This window comes from Elgaria multicarinata, chromosome 16 (assembly GCF_023053635.1).
Source record: "Elgaria multicarinata webbii isolate HBS135686 ecotype San Diego chromosome 16, rElgMul1.1.pri, whole genome shotgun sequence".
NCBI classification, from domain to species: Eukaryota; Metazoa; Chordata; class Lepidosauria; order Squamata; family Anguidae; genus Elgaria; species Elgaria multicarinata.
The window spans coordinates 1791119-1809447 of record NC_086186.1 but is presented as its reverse complement, the minus strand read 5'-3'; the positions used below and the strand labels follow the sequence as shown (position 1 = coordinate 1809447).

The 18329-nt window shown below is 47.3% G+C and overlaps 1 protein-coding gene across 4 annotated transcripts in view; it reads right to left on the bottom strand.

Annotated features, from left to right (window-relative positions):
• Positions 1 to 2384: 2384 nt before the first annotated feature.
• Positions 2385 to 18329, bottom strand: part of UBE2Q2 (ubiquitin conjugating enzyme E2 Q2) — a 36328-nt gene continuing 20383 nt past the window's right edge. The window contains exons 6-13 of one of the 4 annotated variants that reach the window (XM_063142776.1): positions 16873 to 16957; positions 12039 to 12099; positions 10804 to 10894; positions 10494 to 10552; positions 7648 to 7696; positions 7109 to 7204; positions 5354 to 5429; positions 2385 to 4104 (exon numbers count right to left, since the gene is read on the bottom strand). In XM_063142776.1, coding sequence (XP_062998846.1) covers positions 4073 to 4104; positions 5354 to 5429; positions 7109 to 7204; positions 7648 to 7696; positions 10494 to 10552; positions 10804 to 10894; positions 12039 to 12099; positions 16873 to 16957 — 549 coding nt within the window. In that variant the 3' untranslated portion in view covers positions 2385 to 4072. The remainder of the gene's footprint in view (positions 4105 to 5353; positions 5430 to 7108; positions 7205 to 7647; positions 7697 to 10493; positions 10553 to 10803; positions 10895 to 12038; positions 12100 to 16872; positions 16958 to 18329) is intronic. The other 3 variants (XM_063142773.1, XM_063142774.1, XM_063142775.1) reach the window with 3 other exon arrangements.

Genomic DNA, 18329 nt, shown 5'->3' with positions numbered 1-18329 from the left:
GTACAGCTGCACTTGGGAGCACTATGCAGAGTTCTTGTCTCTGCACCAAAAGGATATAGCGTCAGAAGCTGCAAAATGGACACGAGCTGGCCATCAGAATTACCCATGGGCTGGAGCAACATCCCTGTTGAGGGAAGGTTACAATGCCTGGGGGGCTTTTTAGCTTAGAAAAAAGGCGAGTTAGAGGTGGGAGAGGGACAGGATGGAGGCGTATATAATTGGATGCTCTCATCATACTAGAACCAGCGTCATCCTGTGAAGATAAATGATGGAAAATTCAGGACCAGGAAGTACTTCTTCATACAGTGCATATGCTCCAGTGCATCTGATCAAGTAGACTACAGCCCACAAAATCTTATGCAGAATAAAAGTAGCAGCCTTTAAGGTGGCACAAGACTCTGTTGTTTTAGTTAAACTACCACTGCTGCAAAATACAGCCGTGGTCACCAACGCAAGTGGTTTTAAATGGGTATTAGACAGATTCGTGGAGGATAAGGCTGTCGATGGCTACTAGCCTTGATTACTATATATTTTTATTTATTTATTTAAGCATTTCTATGCCGCCATTCAGCCAAAAAAGGCACTCAAGGCGGCTTACAAAAGTATTTCTTGACAGTCCCTGCCTACAGGCTTACAATCTAAAAGACATGACACAAAAGGAAAGGGGATTGGGAGGGAGGAGGAGGGGAGAAGGAAAGCAAATTCAGGCACTACATTCTTAGTTGCAAAGTTCAGCAGTTACAGTTGAAAGTTGGCAGCAGGAGGGAGGGGGCTCTCAGCTGGAGCTGGACCCAGGCACGATGGAGAGGTGCCTGGCTGCTGCTTCCTCCCTCACTGGTGGCCTCTGCAGAGACAGTTGGCAGCAGGAGGGAGGGGGCTCTCAGCTGGAGCTGGACCCAGGCACGATGGAGAGGTGCCTGGCTGCTGCTTCCTCCCTCACTGGTGGCCTCTGCAGAGACAGTTGGCAGCAGGAGGGAGGGGGCTCTCAGCTGGAGCTGGACCCAGGCACGATGGAGAGGTGCCTGGCTGCTGCTTCCTCCCTCACTGGTGGCCTCTGCAGAGACAGTTGGCAGCAGGAGGGAGGGGGCTCTCAGCTGGAGCTGGACCCAGGCACAATGGAGAGGTGCCTGGCTGCTGCTTCCTCCCTAACTCATATACGACCTCCAGGACCAGAGGCAACATGTTCTGAACACCAGTCACTGGGGAACCACAGGAGGGCTGTGGCATTCATGTCCAGTTTGTGGGTTTCCTGGAGGCATCTGGTTTGCCACTGTGGGAAACAGGATATTGGACTGGATAGGACTTTGTTTGCTGAAGTAGGCTTACTAGTTTCTCCAGGTGCACTTTTTAGAATCCTCCAAGTAGATGGCAGGAACAGTAAAAATAAATATACAGGAATGAACTTAAAAATACACATAAAGCAAGATGGGTTACAGCCCCCCTTTGGGTTCCGGGCTTTGAAATATGCATGCCTTGTACAGGAAGGCACAAAAAGTGGGCCAGAATGTCTCTTCCTCCTGTCTCCCCCCATTGTGGGATTTCATGACAGGCAGAAGTTTGACAGATGGGAGATGCAGTGATGAAAGGTAGAAACTCCACAGGTGAAACTCTGCCCTCTAGGTTTAAAGGTGCAAGAGTGAAATTTCTGTAAACTATTTATATCTCACACCTTTATGCCTTACAACAAGCCTCCAATGGCCCTGGCAATCAGAGAAAAGTTCCACCTTTGCATCCACACTCTTAGAATGTGCGAATGGGACAAAGATGAGATGCTTCTAGCAGGGTTTCTTTCTCCTCAGAGCAGCCAACAGAGGTTCGAAATTACATTAGATCACCAAAGCCACACTAAAGATATGGCAATAAGTGTTACAGGTGTGGAACTGAAAGACAAACCCAACCCTCAGTTAAAGCTCTGAGTGAGAACTAGATCATTTAAAAACAGCACAAGAGACTCATAGAATCGTAGAATAGTAGAGTTGGAAGGGGCCTACAAGGCCATCGAGTCCAACCCCCTGCTCAATGCATTTCCCAGGTCTGATTCATGCATTTGATATTCCTATGTCTAGTTCAAAGGAAATCATTCTGCTTCTTCAGTTTAGATCTTCACAAATGCTAACATGTAGGTATTATGCAACAAAATTTTATTTCACTGGTGCTGAGTGGATCATTTGCTTCAATTAATATTTTAGGAAGCTGTATGAGATATAATTACTAGAAGATGGCTTTATGATTTTCATCTAATATATTAACACACAGCACAAGGTAGATCTAATTTTTAATTCTGAGTGATATTCCTCATCTTTACAACCCACCAGCTGCAAGAAAAATACTGCACTCTGTCACCGAAACCAGATTCTCTCCAGAGATACTAACCAGAAACAAAATTCTTAAAATGGTTCTTTATTCATAAACTTGATGCAAGTTTACAGATTACCGTACACTGCTAAATAATTCTGCAATGAAAAATGAAACTCAAAAAATAAAAAGCAAGCCAGGGGTGCACCTGTCATTCTGCTAGTCCATTAGAATATTAAGGAATTCAATAATGTATTCAAAGTTTAACCTCAGGTTTTAAAGGAACTGTAGAAATGCTTACAGAATTTGGCCTCCAACTTAAGGCTGCTATCGGGATTTTATAGGAATAATAATATGTACAGCCAAATAAGCAAGGAGACTGGAAGTCTTCCCCGGCTCTCCTTAAAAGACGGCACAAAATACTCTCTTCTATCAGGCCAAATCTTTCTAATTTCATCTTCCAAGCTAAAACAAACAAACAAAAAACCAGCATATGTGACCAAACACCTGAGCCAAATGCTTGGGTACCAAAGAAAGCACAAATTTAATATATATATTTGAGAAGGGAAGGGAGCCAAGATATTTTTGGACTTCTAAAAATAAGTGCTTATACCCTTAATTCAATTCCTGTGAACAAAAAGGTCTACACAAATTCAACTACCAAAAATAAAAACCACACCTGATTTTCTTTTAAAAGGTAAGGCAATGATATAGCAGTTACCAACTCACAGCAGTGACAGATCCAGATTCATTTCCTAAAAAGGAAGAGCAGGGTCCTCCATTAGCTTTTCAACAAAACCATGGTCATGACTATGGCAACACATTTATTTATTTATTTAAAAAAAAACCTCAATCAAGAGATTCCTGGGACTTGTTACTGTGGCTTTTGTTTAAAAAAAATTTTTTTTTACTATAAAAGAGTGTCTTCTTGATTTTTGTCAATCTTTTTTAAATTCATTAGTCTACAAATGATTGCAACAACCCGTTAATAGAATCGAATGCCTAAAGAAGGTTTCTAGTATTTTAAATAACTTCAAGCTTTATACCTATGGCTCCTTCTTGCAAAGGAGATACAAGAGCCCAGCAGAAAATGGATGCCCCAGTGGAAATGACTAGCCGCACAGTTCTATTCGCACAGCCTGGCTCTGCTTCGGCACGGCAACTGAAGAACCTCTCCGCCCAGAAGCAGTTCATATCCTCAAGGAGTTTAATGGTTTAACATTACAGCTTTCCTATATATCATCATTAAATTTGGCAATTCTACAAATGCTTTCAAATTTAGGTCAGGGAGGGGAAAAAAGACTGATTTCATGAGACCTGAAAAACTTTGTAACATATTATTAAACTAGCTTTATTCAACTCAGTTGGCTTTAAATAAAATATATTGCCGTTTTCTGCTGTCCGCAGTGTAGGAGAAAAAAAAATTAAGTGCATACAGAAGTCGGTATGGGAAAGAGTTGCTATTGATTGATATTTTAGTAAACCAAGAGTCCGGTTTGAAGGATTTACACTTCTAAGATGAGGGAGGCGTGGAATGCTTATTCCATAGGGACAGTACAGCAAAGTCTTAAACTGTTCAGTCCAAGATACTTTGACAGAAGAGCAGAATTGTACGGCTGTAACTTATACTGGATGTGTCAGTCAACAGATTATCCACTAATGATCTATTAGCTAGAGTCTTCAGTATGGCTGTTACAGGGGTATTTGTAGCTTGAATCTGTGTTGGAAGGAAAATCTTTTATTGACATTGGTCCAAGTGCATGAGAAGTCCACAATATTAACCATCTTCTTTTGGAGGTGTGAACCAGCCTGCAGGAAGTATAAAGAAAAGGGTTAGGCACTAACAAGTGCACAATAGTGATGGCAATGTCCATTCTGTAGATGTATTTATTATGCTGTATTGCTATATCATAGACAGGGGCACTGGGATCTAGGACCAATGCCAAGGCAGGTGCTTTGACTGACCACATGTGTCTGTCTGTCTATGATCTGGTTCATGCATAATGCTAATCCATGCTTTATGTAACACATGGGTTGTTGTGAATTATGAACGCATGTTTTTTTTAACCACAAACAACCCAAAAGAGAACCCATGATTTGTCATTGGGGTTTGAATTTAGAGTTGTTTAAATGATGGCTTGCTGTTACATGTAAACCCAGAACTGCAGGCTTTTCATGGGTTGTTTTGCCAGGCTACAGAAATGGCAAGCAAGAGTGGTCAAAAACCCCAGTCACTCTACATGCCAGTACTACATTGCTGCAAAGGCACATTTGGGATACGGGAAGGGAGTGGGCAAAGGAGGAGAGAAACACACAATCCAGGGACCGAGAAAACAAACTACAGTTTGTCTGATCGTCTGCCAGGCAATCCCTGTCACGCTATGGCTCATTGTGGGTTATTTAACCCATGATGAGCCGTGGTGTCCATGGGTGCCAGGTTGCATATGCAACCTCTGCTCGGTAAGTGTGGGTTATGCAAGAGAGTGTGTGTGTGTCTGAGCCAGTTCTGGATTTAAGAATTCAGTTCTACAACTGGAAGAGATTATGCAGGAATTCGCAACATCTGGACGCAATTTGTTTACGTGTTTCATCCTTTGATGTAGTGTGTCCACCAGTTAATCAGCCTGTCTTTCAACCAAATTATTTAAATGCAAATGTTTTTGTATCACGAACACCCCCACTCCACAAAAATCAAACAAACTGTTCATTGTCAGGAGGAAAAGCCGCCTTGAATGACAGCCCAGCACCCCACGTGCATCTGTTAACACCTCAGAACCAAAACAGCCTCCAAAAAGTGTTTCCTTAACTTGCTGCTGCATAATCAACCAACAACCTCTTTAGCTGATTAATCTACAGATTATGCCTTGGTGGGGGCTGTGATTGTCCTTCTATCAGGAAAGTAAAGGATTAGTTAATGATCATCAATTTCCCCAAACCCAATTTGGAGGTGATGTGAAAAGTCCACATGGATAATGGAGCACTCAGAAAGCATTTGTCTCTCTCTCTTCTGACGTTATACTTACAAAACTATGTGTTTTACCATACCATACATACATACCATACATACCATTTTTCTCATGTAACTGTACTAGAGATTTATAGGACTGCTGTGCTCTTGCTAGGTTATATTGGTTCTGGAAAAAAGACAATTGGTTTAAGTATTTATCCAAGCCATGTTGTGAATCGACATGTATTTATTTTAGATGAAATAGATTTATGTTCCTCACAAGCTCAACGTTTAGGATTGTCTAAAAACAAGAACAACCAGGCCTTCATTAGATGCTAACTTGGCTGAGGATATTGGGAGTTGTGGGACTTTTAATGTCTAAACACTCATAGGATTGTGCCCTTAACCAGTTTATTTGGTTTGACTATAACAACCATGTGATGGTTTCACATCCTGGTTTGTGGCCAATCCTTATCCATGATTTAGATAGTTAGATGCAACATTTAAACCATGACTAATGAAAACAAAGGGCTTGAAACTATCAAACAAATTAGAGCTGGCCTAGTCTGCTACTGCTGCTGCTGGCCACAATAGCTGCAGGCCAAAATAGGTGCAACAGTCGCTGACCTGTGTGTTTAACATGGATCTATCCCAGTCACGGAGGGGAATGAGGGTTCTGTTTCTAACAGCAAAAGGGCACAATGAACAGCACGAAACCTCGCCACCGCCACCGCCTTCAAAGGCTGCCTTTCCACAGATACTGCGATGGGTATTGGGAGGGGAGAAAAGCGCTCTGGAGAGGGGCTTCAAGAAAGTAGCCCGGGGGCTTTTTGACTGTTGAAGCATGCACAGAATTGCGCCCTGAAAGGGCCACCTCCCTCCAAGTGTGTGCCTGCTGCCTAAGATCATCCAGGCCGTTTTGTACATGCTGACGTACAAAAATGCAAGGCTGAACCAGGCTGTTGGCGGCCCACGAGGGGCTCTTCCGGAGTGGCGCTGTGTCGATGGAACCCGCTTCCCACCCAGGGAAGCCAGCCGCTCTCCTTCCTTGCAAGGGTCCTGCCATTGCTTCAAAAAGCTGGTTTCAGTGAGCTTTTGATTTCCCTGCTGCTGTTTTCTTTGGCCCTGTCCTCAGATCCTTAATGCAGTCGGACTCCCCGCTGGTTATTATTCGTTGTGATGTTTCTATCTGTTGCTTTGATCCTCCACCCACCCCAACCTCCTGTATTGATTGCACTAGTGATGTTTTTATTGCTTGTCAATTGATATGGGTGGTCCTACCAAAAGGGCCCCCTCAGCTGACCACAGCAGTCGTGACAGGCCACTGGGGTGGAGGCTGCAGGATCTATAGGCCACGAAGAACTGCCGTTCACTCAGAACGTGCCGTTCCGTTTCAGGCACTGAATCCTTCCACCTCAGTGCTTCAACCCACCTTGTTCCTCCCCAAATGGTTCCTCAGCACACAGCTGGTTTGATGTCAATGTTGCACTTTTACATGATAGGGCTGGGACTGCAGTCATCAACTGATCAAGAATCATTGGCTGACCTGTTTCCTGACAGAAGGTGACCACAGGCAAATGTTTCATGATGCCAAGGGAGCCCTTGACGTGGGCGGCAACGGTTCAGGATGACAACTGGGCCCTCTGAGGCAGGAAGGAGAGACCCTTGGCTTCCCAGTCCTGCCAGAGTCAAGAAGCACTCTTTGGGGGCAGGAATCCCCCGACTCTGTCTCTACAACCACACTTCCCCATCCATGAATTATTATTCATTGCATTTTCATCCTATGCTTCCTCCAAGGAACTCAGGCTTCACGTCAGAACACACAACGTTCTTAATGGCTGAAAAAGCGCACTGGCAGAAGTTTACCTTATTTGCTCCAAACTGCACTCTGGCTTTTCCTTTGACTAATGTGGCATTGATCTGCATGATGACGGATTCTGTGGAGTAGGCACTACTCCAACCCTAAAAGAGGGGAAAAGGAAAAGACATTTTTCCCCCCCCAGAATGGTATTGCATTTCCAAAAGTAGATTTCTCTCTACTAAACTAGGTTGGTTTGAATCAATGTTCTACTTTTTAAAAACACAGTTATCTCCCACTGAGGGCCGGAGGGATTCATAAAGGTAATGAAAGAGAACTCTTAAGGTGAAAAGGCGGAAATCCAAGTTGCATATATTTCTAAAATCTGGCAAGACAGAACCAAAACCAAAGAAAAATATAAAAGACTCCTCAATTCCATAGAGATTCATAGCAATCACGATGTTCAGTCAGGTTGCAAACGCTGAAGCTCTCTTCAGCTATTGGGCAGTAAAGAATGAACCTGGAAACTGGAGTCCCCCGTCCTGTCACGACTGGGGATTTCCATCGGAGTGGACGGTTTGGGGCAAGATTTGGATTTTGTATTCACCTGTTTAGTAAGAAGTTCCATGCATAATGCACCTCCGCCGAGAACATACCTGCAGGACAGAAAAGGCATGCTGAGAATATCGTTTCTAATCAGGCAGGGAGGAGACTGCTCCGGTCCAGGTGATCTTCCCAGCCCCGCGTTTGGCTGAGTGAATGCCGGGGAGGCACTTTGAATGGAAGCCAGCAATCCATGGTATGGCTGGCAAGGGACATGAAGAGGTCAAAACCATTTCTGTCAGCCAAAGATAAGCCACCCTCATTAGCTGGGCCTATTGGAATTATTTTGGACATGAATCAATAAAAGCTGGTGAGCAGCACAGAGGTGAAGCTTTGGGGGCTCAGAGCATCAAAGCTCTGAAATCCAGGGGCCTCAGAGCTGCCAACCCTTCTCTGGCAGGGGCTTCCATCGTGAGTCCTGATGCAGTCAAAGGAGAATCGCCCCACTGAGCATAATCACTGCACACGGTTTGGAGATCACTGTTCTGGCAACAACCCTGTTCTCATTTTAGTGTCTTTTATGCTATTGCACTTTATAGTCCCTTTCTTTGTAAGCGGCTTAGAAAGCCATAGGAGAGGGAACAAGATAAACATTCAAAGTTTACCACGTCTAACCCTCCCCCACATCCCGCCCGCCAGCTAGGGTAAAAAACCAACCAACCGGCACATCTTCTTCTGTTAACAACTCACACAATCTGAAGTTATTGATGTCAAAGTGTCAGAATTGAAGTGTTATTCCCACCCACCCACCCACCCACCCACTTTATGAAATGTACGCAAACACGTCACACACAAAAGAAAATCCCCTTTACTGCATGATGGCCCAAGTTCAGATCCAATGTGGAACCACGGCTTCCCCGTGTGAACAAGCACTGGAGAGCCCATGCTCCCCATCCTCCTCGTTCTTGGCCATGAGATCAGACGTATCTGTTTTCACTTTTAAACAAACTGCAGTTCCTCTTGACATTTGAATGTGGGGAACTGTGGTTTCCATAAACTCCAAGTCTGGCAAACAAGCCAGGATCAAAACAATGTTTTCAGATGTCAAGGGGAACTGTGGATTGTTTAAAAGAAGAAGTAAAGCTTGTCATGTCCCCCTAGCAGCTGCAATCAGGGGCGGGCGTGAGGCTGAGGCTTGCTCATAGCAAGAAGCCAGAGTTTCCCGGTGCATCGGAACCTGACCCATGAGAGCATTTAAAAGCACGCTCCAATTTCTGACATGCCTTGACTGTTGCTCTTCACATCTTGCAATATTCAGGGGAACGGCTCGCCCATATTTTCACTGTTCAACCTGTGCTTTAGCAAAAGCAGCCAACGCTGGCCTCGTTCTCATTCATAGTGTCATGAGTGAATGGGGAGCGGGGGGGGGGGGGGGCGAGAGAGGACCAAGGTGCTTGTGGGCAGGAATCAAAGCTGGAAACGTAACCAAACAACATCCAGGCAGTCCTGCAGTCCTCAGGCAACTGCCTCTCATGTTTCAGTCAGAAGAGTATGGGGGGGGGGGGGTTCCCGTAGGAGGTGAGGCAAGGAGCCGGGAGGTGGGTGGGTCATCACAGATGGGTCTTCTACTGGAACTGAATCCGTGCCCCTTGAAATAATGAAGCCGTTGGCTCCATGCACCTAAATTAGAACAGACCTGAACAGCGACATAAAACAAACCCATTGATGTCCTCTATCTCTGCCAGCCTCATAGAGAAAAGCAGCTGACAAGAGATCTGGGTTTGAACTTTTATTTTTCCATGTCATTTGCCAGATTTCTTCCCTGGGCAACGTGGGACCATCGCAGAAGTCCAGGCCTACCATTCTCCCAAAACTCTCGTTTCAAAACACCAAGCTTTGCTTTCCTAGCTGCTCCTACAACCATGGGAACCCCTGCAGCTCTACACACACACCGCCCGCCTGCCCGCCCGCCTGCCCAAGCTACAGAGCAGATGGTTTTGGAGAGACACTTCTCCCACAGTTCTCCCACAGTTCCTCGGTCAACAAAGTTCCACTGGAAGCCTCTCCCACCTTCCAACTGGCTTGTGGAAAGGTGCAGAAGGCCCAAACTATGCAAAGCCACAGACGGCACAATGAAAACGATGGAATTCAATGTCACAAGATGTGATGGCCCCCAGTGACGCCTTAAAAAGGGGAGTGAAATAAATCCATGGAGAATGAGGCTATCAATGGCTACGAGCCACGAGGGTCATTTGTTACCTCCTGGTTTAGAGGCTGCATCGCCTCCAAAGGCCAGTGGCCGGGCAAAGACAGTGGGAGGGGGCTCCCTTGCCTCCCGGCCTGCTTGTGGCCTTCTCAGGGGCATCTCACGGCCATTGTGAGGAAAATGGGATGCTGCCTGAGGTAGGTCTTTGGTTCACCTGGAGCTACCTTTTGTAACTTTTAGGTAGCAGGCAGAATCTGTCCTCTTTACTTGAGCTTTGGCGGCAGGCAATTTTTGGTTTTGGTGGCCGTGGTGGATGGCTTTCAATGCTGCTTTCAGGGCCACTTGGCTGGCTGGTTGCTTTGAGGAAGTGCCTGTTTAGTGTTTTCTCTTGCCCCTGGTTTTAGTATTGCTGTTTTAAATTTCGTGTTGATTACAATAGGAATTTAAGAATTTGTGCAGGCTGCCTTGAATCCCTTTGTAAGGTGAGAAGATGGCACTGCATTTAAAAAACGCAACTCTTTTATCTAGCTAGATTTAAGTTGGGGCAACAACATCTGAAATGCCCGTTACCTATGACGGGTCACTGCGCTGCATAAAACCTCCTATGTGGCAGCAGATCATGGAGCAGTTCACCAAACACAGAGAACAAATGCCGCGGTGATTCCTGAAGAATGTCTAGTAAGAAAACAGGAGCTGACACCTACCCGCCCGTAAGCACAGGAGAGACCACTCGCACAAACGGAGGGTCAAAGGGGAAGTTGTCCTAAAACAAGAAAAAGTACATCAGAAGTCCAAAAAAATTGTACATTTGGTTACCTGCTGCAGATAGAGACTTTCAACATTCATCATTCCCTTTTTCCCGTTCGTCTAAATCTTGGATACGAAGCTCCTCACTCAGAGCTGGCTGGACAAACTGAGCTTTTCCTAAACACAGTTCTAGCAGCAGCAGGAGGAGCAGGAGCAGTACTGAAATCAGCTTTGCATTTATACACTGAAGGAGACATTTTTTCTTACCTTAAAAGAGAAGTTGAGCAAAATAAACTCTACACCTTCTTTTTCTTTTAAGACTTGAAGATCACTATGTAATGGGCTGTCAGGATCAACCCTTGCGATTACGAGGAGAAAGAGAAAAAGCAGAAGAGCTTGAGTCACTCGGATTTCAATGGCTATCACTCCCTTTTCAAATAATTAAGCAATACCACACAATGAAGTATTTTCTTCCAAATGCAGAGTCAGCTGTCTGCATGGGAGTGCCTCACCCGTAGCTAAGGGCCTTAATGAACATGCTGGTGGCATACAAGCGTTTGTCTGGAGGGCAGCATTGCTGACACTGGGGGCAGGAGCACTCCCTGAAACTTTGCCCCATGCTTAGGAGCCCAGAGGGCAGAATTTTGCATCCCAAACAGCTCTGCTTTCGCAAACTTGTGTTTCCTCTCCCATTGAAAAACAGCAGGTGTGGAGAGCTCCACTTCCGATTGGGACCCTGGTGGGGACAAAGGGTTAAAGCCCCTGCTCCCTCCACACCGCAGTCCCCTTCTGAAACACACACACGCACACACACTCCAGCTATTTAGTGAAAACAATAACACTAAATGTTGTTTTCACTCTCTGTGAACCGCCCAGAGAGCTTTGGCTATTGGGCGGTATAAAAATGTAATAAATAAATAAATACACAATCCCAAACTACAGCACACTGTCATGTCTAGTCAGGTCAGCAGACTGCAAAGATTTGTCTGAAAATTCTGAAGCCCCAAAGGGGGCAAAGAAAGGAGAAGTCTGGTTCAGCTCTTTTCACAGCAATGAAATAAATCCGTTCTTAGATAACAGACACATGACACACAGCAGGGTCTGATTCAGAAGAGGCGCATTCCTCCTCCTCCTCCTCCTCCTCCTCCTCCTCCTCCTCCTCCTCCTCCTCCTCCATCATCCCACACAGGGAAGGACACCTTTTCTACAGTGGCACTTGCCATCCGCAGTTTTCTTTATAAAAGTATTATTTTTAAAAAATAAATAAATACATTGGCCAATCAATCTAATCAATGAAATCCACAAGAGGTTGTAGTCTGAAACATGCACACATTTGCTAAGCTGTGGCCACATAATTTAGGTTTCCTCGATGTGAAAGTCTGATTATCATTATTTTTGTGCAGTATCAGCAACAGCTCTGTCCATGTGTGAAAAGCTAAAACCACAGGTTTAGGACTGTGTTGGGGGACGGGCGCGAGCGCAGGGGACGGGCGTGAACTTACTTTAGAAGTTTTACATGCCACTCATACAAGCTGTCATTTACAAGTTCCACTGAATAAATCCCTGTGGAAAATAGAAGGGGAAAAGAGGACTGGATTAGAACCTTTACTGGAACATGCGCTGCTATTCAGAAGAACTCCGCGGCACTTGAACAGAAAGGGATGTGGCGTGAGCTGAACAGTGTCTCTAGCATCAGGGAGCTCTTTTGGGGGTGGGTGGGTGGAGCAGAACTCCGCGTACGCGGCCACAAGAGCTCTCCCTCCTTCGTACCCTGAGGGCCAATTTTTTCTACGAAGTTACTAATACGTCTATCCTGCCCCTACATGGCGATCACAGCCTCCCATGTAGATGATGACCAGCTCCACGCCCGCTGAGCCTCCAAGCTGCACGTCCAGGAACGCCGGGGGCGGAAAAAAGCAGCCGGGGGCGGCTGTCGCAAGGGCATCAGATCGGCCACACGCGTCCAGGAATAAAAACCCCTCTCTGAGGGCGGCAGGTGAAGCGACCGTGCCCCCGCAGAGCAGCTCCGCTGCGCCAGACCAAGGGTCCTCCTACCCAGTCCAGCCTCCTCTTCACAAAGCGGCCAACCGGGACGCCCAAACGGGGAAAGCCCCACAAGCAGGGCCTGAGCGCAGCAGCACCCTCCTGCTCGTGTTCTGCAGCAGTGGATGCGGGGCAGCCCACGGCCTCCCACGCTGGAGCGAATACGTGGCCACGGGCGGCTTCGTCCTCCGCGAATTTGCCTCCTCCCCTTTTAAGCCCCATCCAAGTCGGTGGCTCTTGCTACATCGTGTGGGAGCCAATTCTGCAGCAGCCTCCCCACCCTGGTTCACCTCTGTATGTGTTGGACTACAACTCCCATCATCAGCAGCCATTGGCCATGCTGGCTGGGGATGCCGGAAGTTGCAGTCAAACACATCTGGAGGGCCCCAGGTTGGGAGAAGGCTGTTCTACAGTTTGATGATGCCTCATATGAAGCAGAGCCTCCTTTTACCACCACCCCGGGAATCTCCCACCATTCGGCTTCCTGGGGTGACCTCCGGGTGCCGCCTCGTGGGAGCCAGAGGGAAGAAGCCGCGCCTGCTCCTCTTCCTACGCACTGGGCAGTGTTTTATCCGCTGCTGTCACGTCCCCGTCACGTCCCCACCCCGGTCTTGTCTTTCTAACCCAGAAAGCCCAGCGTACTGCAACCTGTCTTCATAGGGGAGCTGCTCCAGCCCCTTGATGGTCTTGGTAGTCCTTTTCTGCACATTTTCCAGATCTACAACAACCATCTGGAGGTACCAGAGATGAGAACTGTAGACAGTATTCCAAATTTATGTAACAGCATTACAATATTGGCCGTTCTCAATTCCTTTCCTATTGATCCCTAAATGGAACTTCCTGTTTTCACAGCAGGGTTGATGATTCCGTTCAGCCCCCTCCCACCACCCCAAGACCCCTTTCCTGCTCAGTCGCTGCCAACTCAAGACCCCATCGACATATATGAGATCGGGGTGCTCATTTGTTTTTACCCCAAAGGGCATCACATCACACCGGCTTACACTGAACCACATTTACCGTTTAAATCCCCATTCTCCCAGTTTGGAGACTCAGACACTGAGCAGCAGAGCCGATGGGGATTCATGAAAGACTCACAAACGCCCCATTTGCTAAGGAAAAGGAGTTGTCATCAACCACAAAAGATGTGCATCATCTTCTAGGGGTCAGGTGAGAAGTCGGTTGGACAGGATCTCTAGAGCAGATGGGGCAGAAGGCAGATCTCCAGATGTCTGGAACTTCAGCTCCCAGAAGCCCCTTCCAGCACGGCCCATGGTCAGGAAAGCTGGGAACTGACGACTAAAGCATCTGGAGATCTACTTTCTGCCCACCCCTGCTCTCGGGGGAAAGAACTGCTCTGTGAGCAAAAACAGGGAGCCTGGGCTGGAGAGCTCAGTGGAAGGACTTGGGGACGCAGGAGCCCAGCAGGAGCCTAGCTGCATCCCCCACCCCACCCCAGGTAGCAGACACCAGTGTGCCTCCCGATTATAAACGGCCTTTTTTTGCATTGTGTGAAACTCTCACCTTTGCCTGGCTAAGCTTCCAGTGCCAGCGTTCGAGCCAACAGCCCAATCATCAAGAAGCTGGATGGGGTGAGGATGCAGAGCTGCTCATGTCCCCCCCCCCCGCCCCCGCCCCCAGCAATACACCTGTCCGTAAGGTGCCTTTGGCAAGAGCAAACACAACCCTTCCTCCCTGGGATTACCACCATGCATCAGGAGCTTACCTCTAAAGATAGCTAAGGCCCTGGGCACAGATTACACACGAATCTTAAGGACGCCTCCCCCCCCCCCCCAACGTAACTAACTAGGTTATCCTCCAGACTTAGAAAGAAACCAGAAATACCCCCACCAAACACATGTGCTCTGGGAGTCTTGCAACTAAATTTAAAACCAGATGGATGAATCGGATTGCTTAGGCCGTGTACTTTATTCCAAAGTGAGACACACAAAGTCTTGATCCAGGGAGTAACTTTCCACCCTGCTTGAACAGACTTCAGGCTTTCACACCCCGACTCTATTTTTTACAAGAACCCTGAAGTCTTCAACATGCAAAATAGTGGTGCGAACGTGGAGTCAAATGCAAAATTATGGTTCAAGCTAGTGAGCCAATTACTTCCCAAATACCATGAGCAATCTATTGGAAAGAATGAGCTCACAGTCCCTCCACACACGAATCCACTCCTGGTTTTCTCCCAAGCCTTCTTCATTGCAGCAGGCTAATTTGGGTGGGGGGCTGGAGGAGCTTTTTGTAGCTGCTGCCGCTAAACAACTGTGAGCCCCGACGACTGCAAACCCTCTAGTGATTTCCTAGTGTGTCTCGATCTCACGTCCACCTGCCCCAGTTTTAAAGTAGAATAAAATAAAACCAAAGGTTGAACTCTTGCTGCCTTGGATGTTTTGCTGGGGCAGCCCCACGCGATCTCGGTTCATTAGATCAAGGTGGCCCTTTTCAAGCACAGGTTGTCCCTCATGGCAAGCTGAGAGCCTGGAACCATTTCAGATTTGCAGGTGCCAACGCAGCACCTGGGATTTCCCAGCCCTCCCTGGCATGCCGCTCATGGTGGCAACTGGGAGGGAGCGTGTGACGCCTGCCCCATGTCCTCCCCAAGTGTGTGTGTGTGTGGGGGGAGAAGGTGTGAGTTCAGCACAGCTACCCCAACCAAGGGGCCGGATGGAGGACTGCTTCAGACAGGGCAGCTTCAGGGCGTGTGGACTCTTCCCGACTGAGGACTCCCACCCCCCCGCCCACCCCCCAAAACTGGGTCCCCGAACAAGGCTCCCCCTGGAGGAGTTCCAACTGAGGCTTCAGCCTGGGACGGGATGATGTCAGGGGGCGTGGCCTTGCCCCGTAGCATCATCCACCCTACCAAGGGTCCTCCACCCAGATACAGTTCCACAAGCATCATGGCACACATTCTTGCCACCCTGGTTGACTTCGTTTTCCAAATCTTGTTCCTTTTCTTCATAAAATCTCCGTACAAATCTAGTCCAAGAAATTAAAACTACGTAACCAATGCAAATCATATTCTAAACAAAGAGTAAGCTATAATGCACACTAACCAATTTAAAATCAGATCTTTGCCATTATCCATTAGTAATTTAGAAGCTCAATGCCATAAGTTCTATTATTCGTCTATGATAAACTCTCTTCGCGTATCTGGAGTATTTTCACATTCCGTTTAGTTTTGGATAGTGTACTTGGAGGTCACAGGGTGACCCTCTCTGATAGATCCACCACAAGGGCCAAGGGCCGTTTTAGAGGGGTGATCATCCTATGGGAACGTGTGGCATTAATGCAGTTGCAAGCACCCCTTCGCCAGCACCGCAGGCCATTCCTCTGTACAGTACGGACGCTGTAAACGGCCACCAAGGTCCCTCAACATAGCCTGGCCTTGCGGGAAACTGCTGCTAAAAAGTCTTTGAACTCAAGAGAGAGAGAGAGAGAGAGAGTGTCCAAAACAATGCGATGCCCTTTGTTTCTCTGCTGTGCTATTTCAGGCACTGAACAGAACGAAGAAGGCAGTCAGATAACTGGCGGGGCAGGCTGATCTGTAGGAGAACAAGCGCGTGTTGCTTCTCACAAACCAAGTGCACAAATATTCCTCAACAGAATGCAGGGCGAAAGAGCTGGCATAGCCTCCAGATGACCACAACTCCCACTGGGCTCTGATGGCCAGGGGTGATGGGAGTTGAAATCCAACACATCTGGAGGGCACCAGGTTGGGGAAGGTACAGCTAGAGTCCACCAGCGTCATACACAGCATTGAGGGAATTCTGTAGAAACTATCATTAGCTTGGAAGGATTGTGCGATAGCAGAGGCAGGCAAGCTCCAGGCTGGCTGGAACTAATTTGTGTTCTTTTGCTAGAATTTCACGATCCACCAACCAGAGCCTGGTGCAAAAGGCAGCTGGACAGCCGTCTGTCAAGGGATGCTTTAAGGTGGATTCCTGCATTGAGCAGGGGGCTGGATGGCCTTAGAGGCCCCTTCCAACTCCACTGTTCTATGATTCTATGAAAATACACTTGGAAATAAAGAAGAGAGCGGTGCCTCTGAGCATGCAGGGACATCACCAGCAACGCAGTGGGGTTTCTCTTACTGTACAATACGAGGCTATTAGTGCTTGATCTGCTTCATACAAATATCCAGGCGCTTAAAGTTACTATTTCAACTCGTAGCCTTTTGATAAAGTGTCATTGTTTTTAATTTTAATCTCTTAAAAAAAAGTAATTGTTTCCCATATCACAAGGAAATGTTATAAGACTTTTGAGCCAGAAAAAATGCAAACCTCTTACCTGTCTTGTAACTCTGTGACCTGTAAATATCCCTGAGTTCTTTCATAAGTCGATCAGAAGCCTGGACAGACCCAGAAACGGCACCCTGGAAAGTAGTGAAAGGAAAGAGCTTGATTCTCTTCTTCAGCTTTGGGGGGGACGGGACACCCCAACTACTGGGGCCATTAATCTCCCCCCCCTTTATTTTAGGTTATTAAGGTTCTAAACATTTGACAAGCTGGAAGACATTCTCGGTGAGTGCGTTTATATTTTCTCTGTACACACGTAACTAGGGGGGTAACAACAACAACGTTTCGCAGTCAATAGACCATTCCAACAAAAGTTACATACAAAAAGGCTGAGCGTACAGTTAGCTATTAAAAAGACAAGTAATCATAGAGGATCTAACAGAAATGGCCAAGTTCAAAATCTTGGCCACTTGCTCGGTGATTGATTTGACTGAGTTCCAAAGTAATAGGGGACATTAAGAATTCAGCCAGGTGACCAGGAAAAGATTGTAAAATGGGGTTCAGAAGATCATTCCTGGGGCCGGGGGGGGGGGGGGAGTTTCTAAGCCATGGGGTTCCGCAGGGCTCTATCTTATCCCCTATGCTGTTTAACATATACATGAAGCTGCTGGGGGAGGTTATCCGGAGATGTGGACGGAGGTGTCATCAATATGCGGATGATACCCAGCTCTACCTTTCCTTTTCATCAAACCCAGGTGAGGCAGTGCCTGTTCTGAACCAGTGCCTGGGCACGGTAATGGACTGGATGAAGGCTAACAAACTGAAACTCAATCCAGACAAGACGGAGGTACTGTTAGCGGGTGGTTCATTTGTCCGGCGAGGTGATGTTTGCCCTGTCCTGGACGGGGTTGCACTCTCCCTAAAGGATCGGGTCCGTAGTTTGGGGGTGCTCTTCGATCCAGAACTGTCACTTGAGGCACAGGTGAACTCAGTGGCAAAGAGCACCTTTTATCAGCTTAGGCTGATATACCAACTGCGCCCTTATCTGGACAGTGATAGCCTAGCTACAGTTATCCATGCTCTGGTGATAACCTCTCGCTTGGATTACTGCAATGCGTTATACGTGGGGCTGCCTTTGAAAACGGTCCGGAAGCTTCAGCTGGTACAAAACAGGGCAGCCCGTTTACTAACAGGGACTGGCTGGCGAGATCACATTATGCCAGTCCTTTTCCAGCTTCATTGGCTGCCAGTCCAGGTCCGGGCCCAATTCAAAGTGCTGGTATTGACATTTAAAGCCCTAAACTGTTTGGGGCCAGGTTATTTGAAGGAACGCCTCCTCCCATATGTACCTGCCCGGACCTTAAGATCATCTACAGGGGCCCTTCTCCATGAGCCCCTGCCAAAGGAAGTGAGGCAGGTGGCTACTAGGAGGAGGGCTTTCTCCGCTGTGGTACCCCGGTTGTGGAATGAGCTCCCCATGAGCGCCTACACTGTACTCCTTTCGTTGCC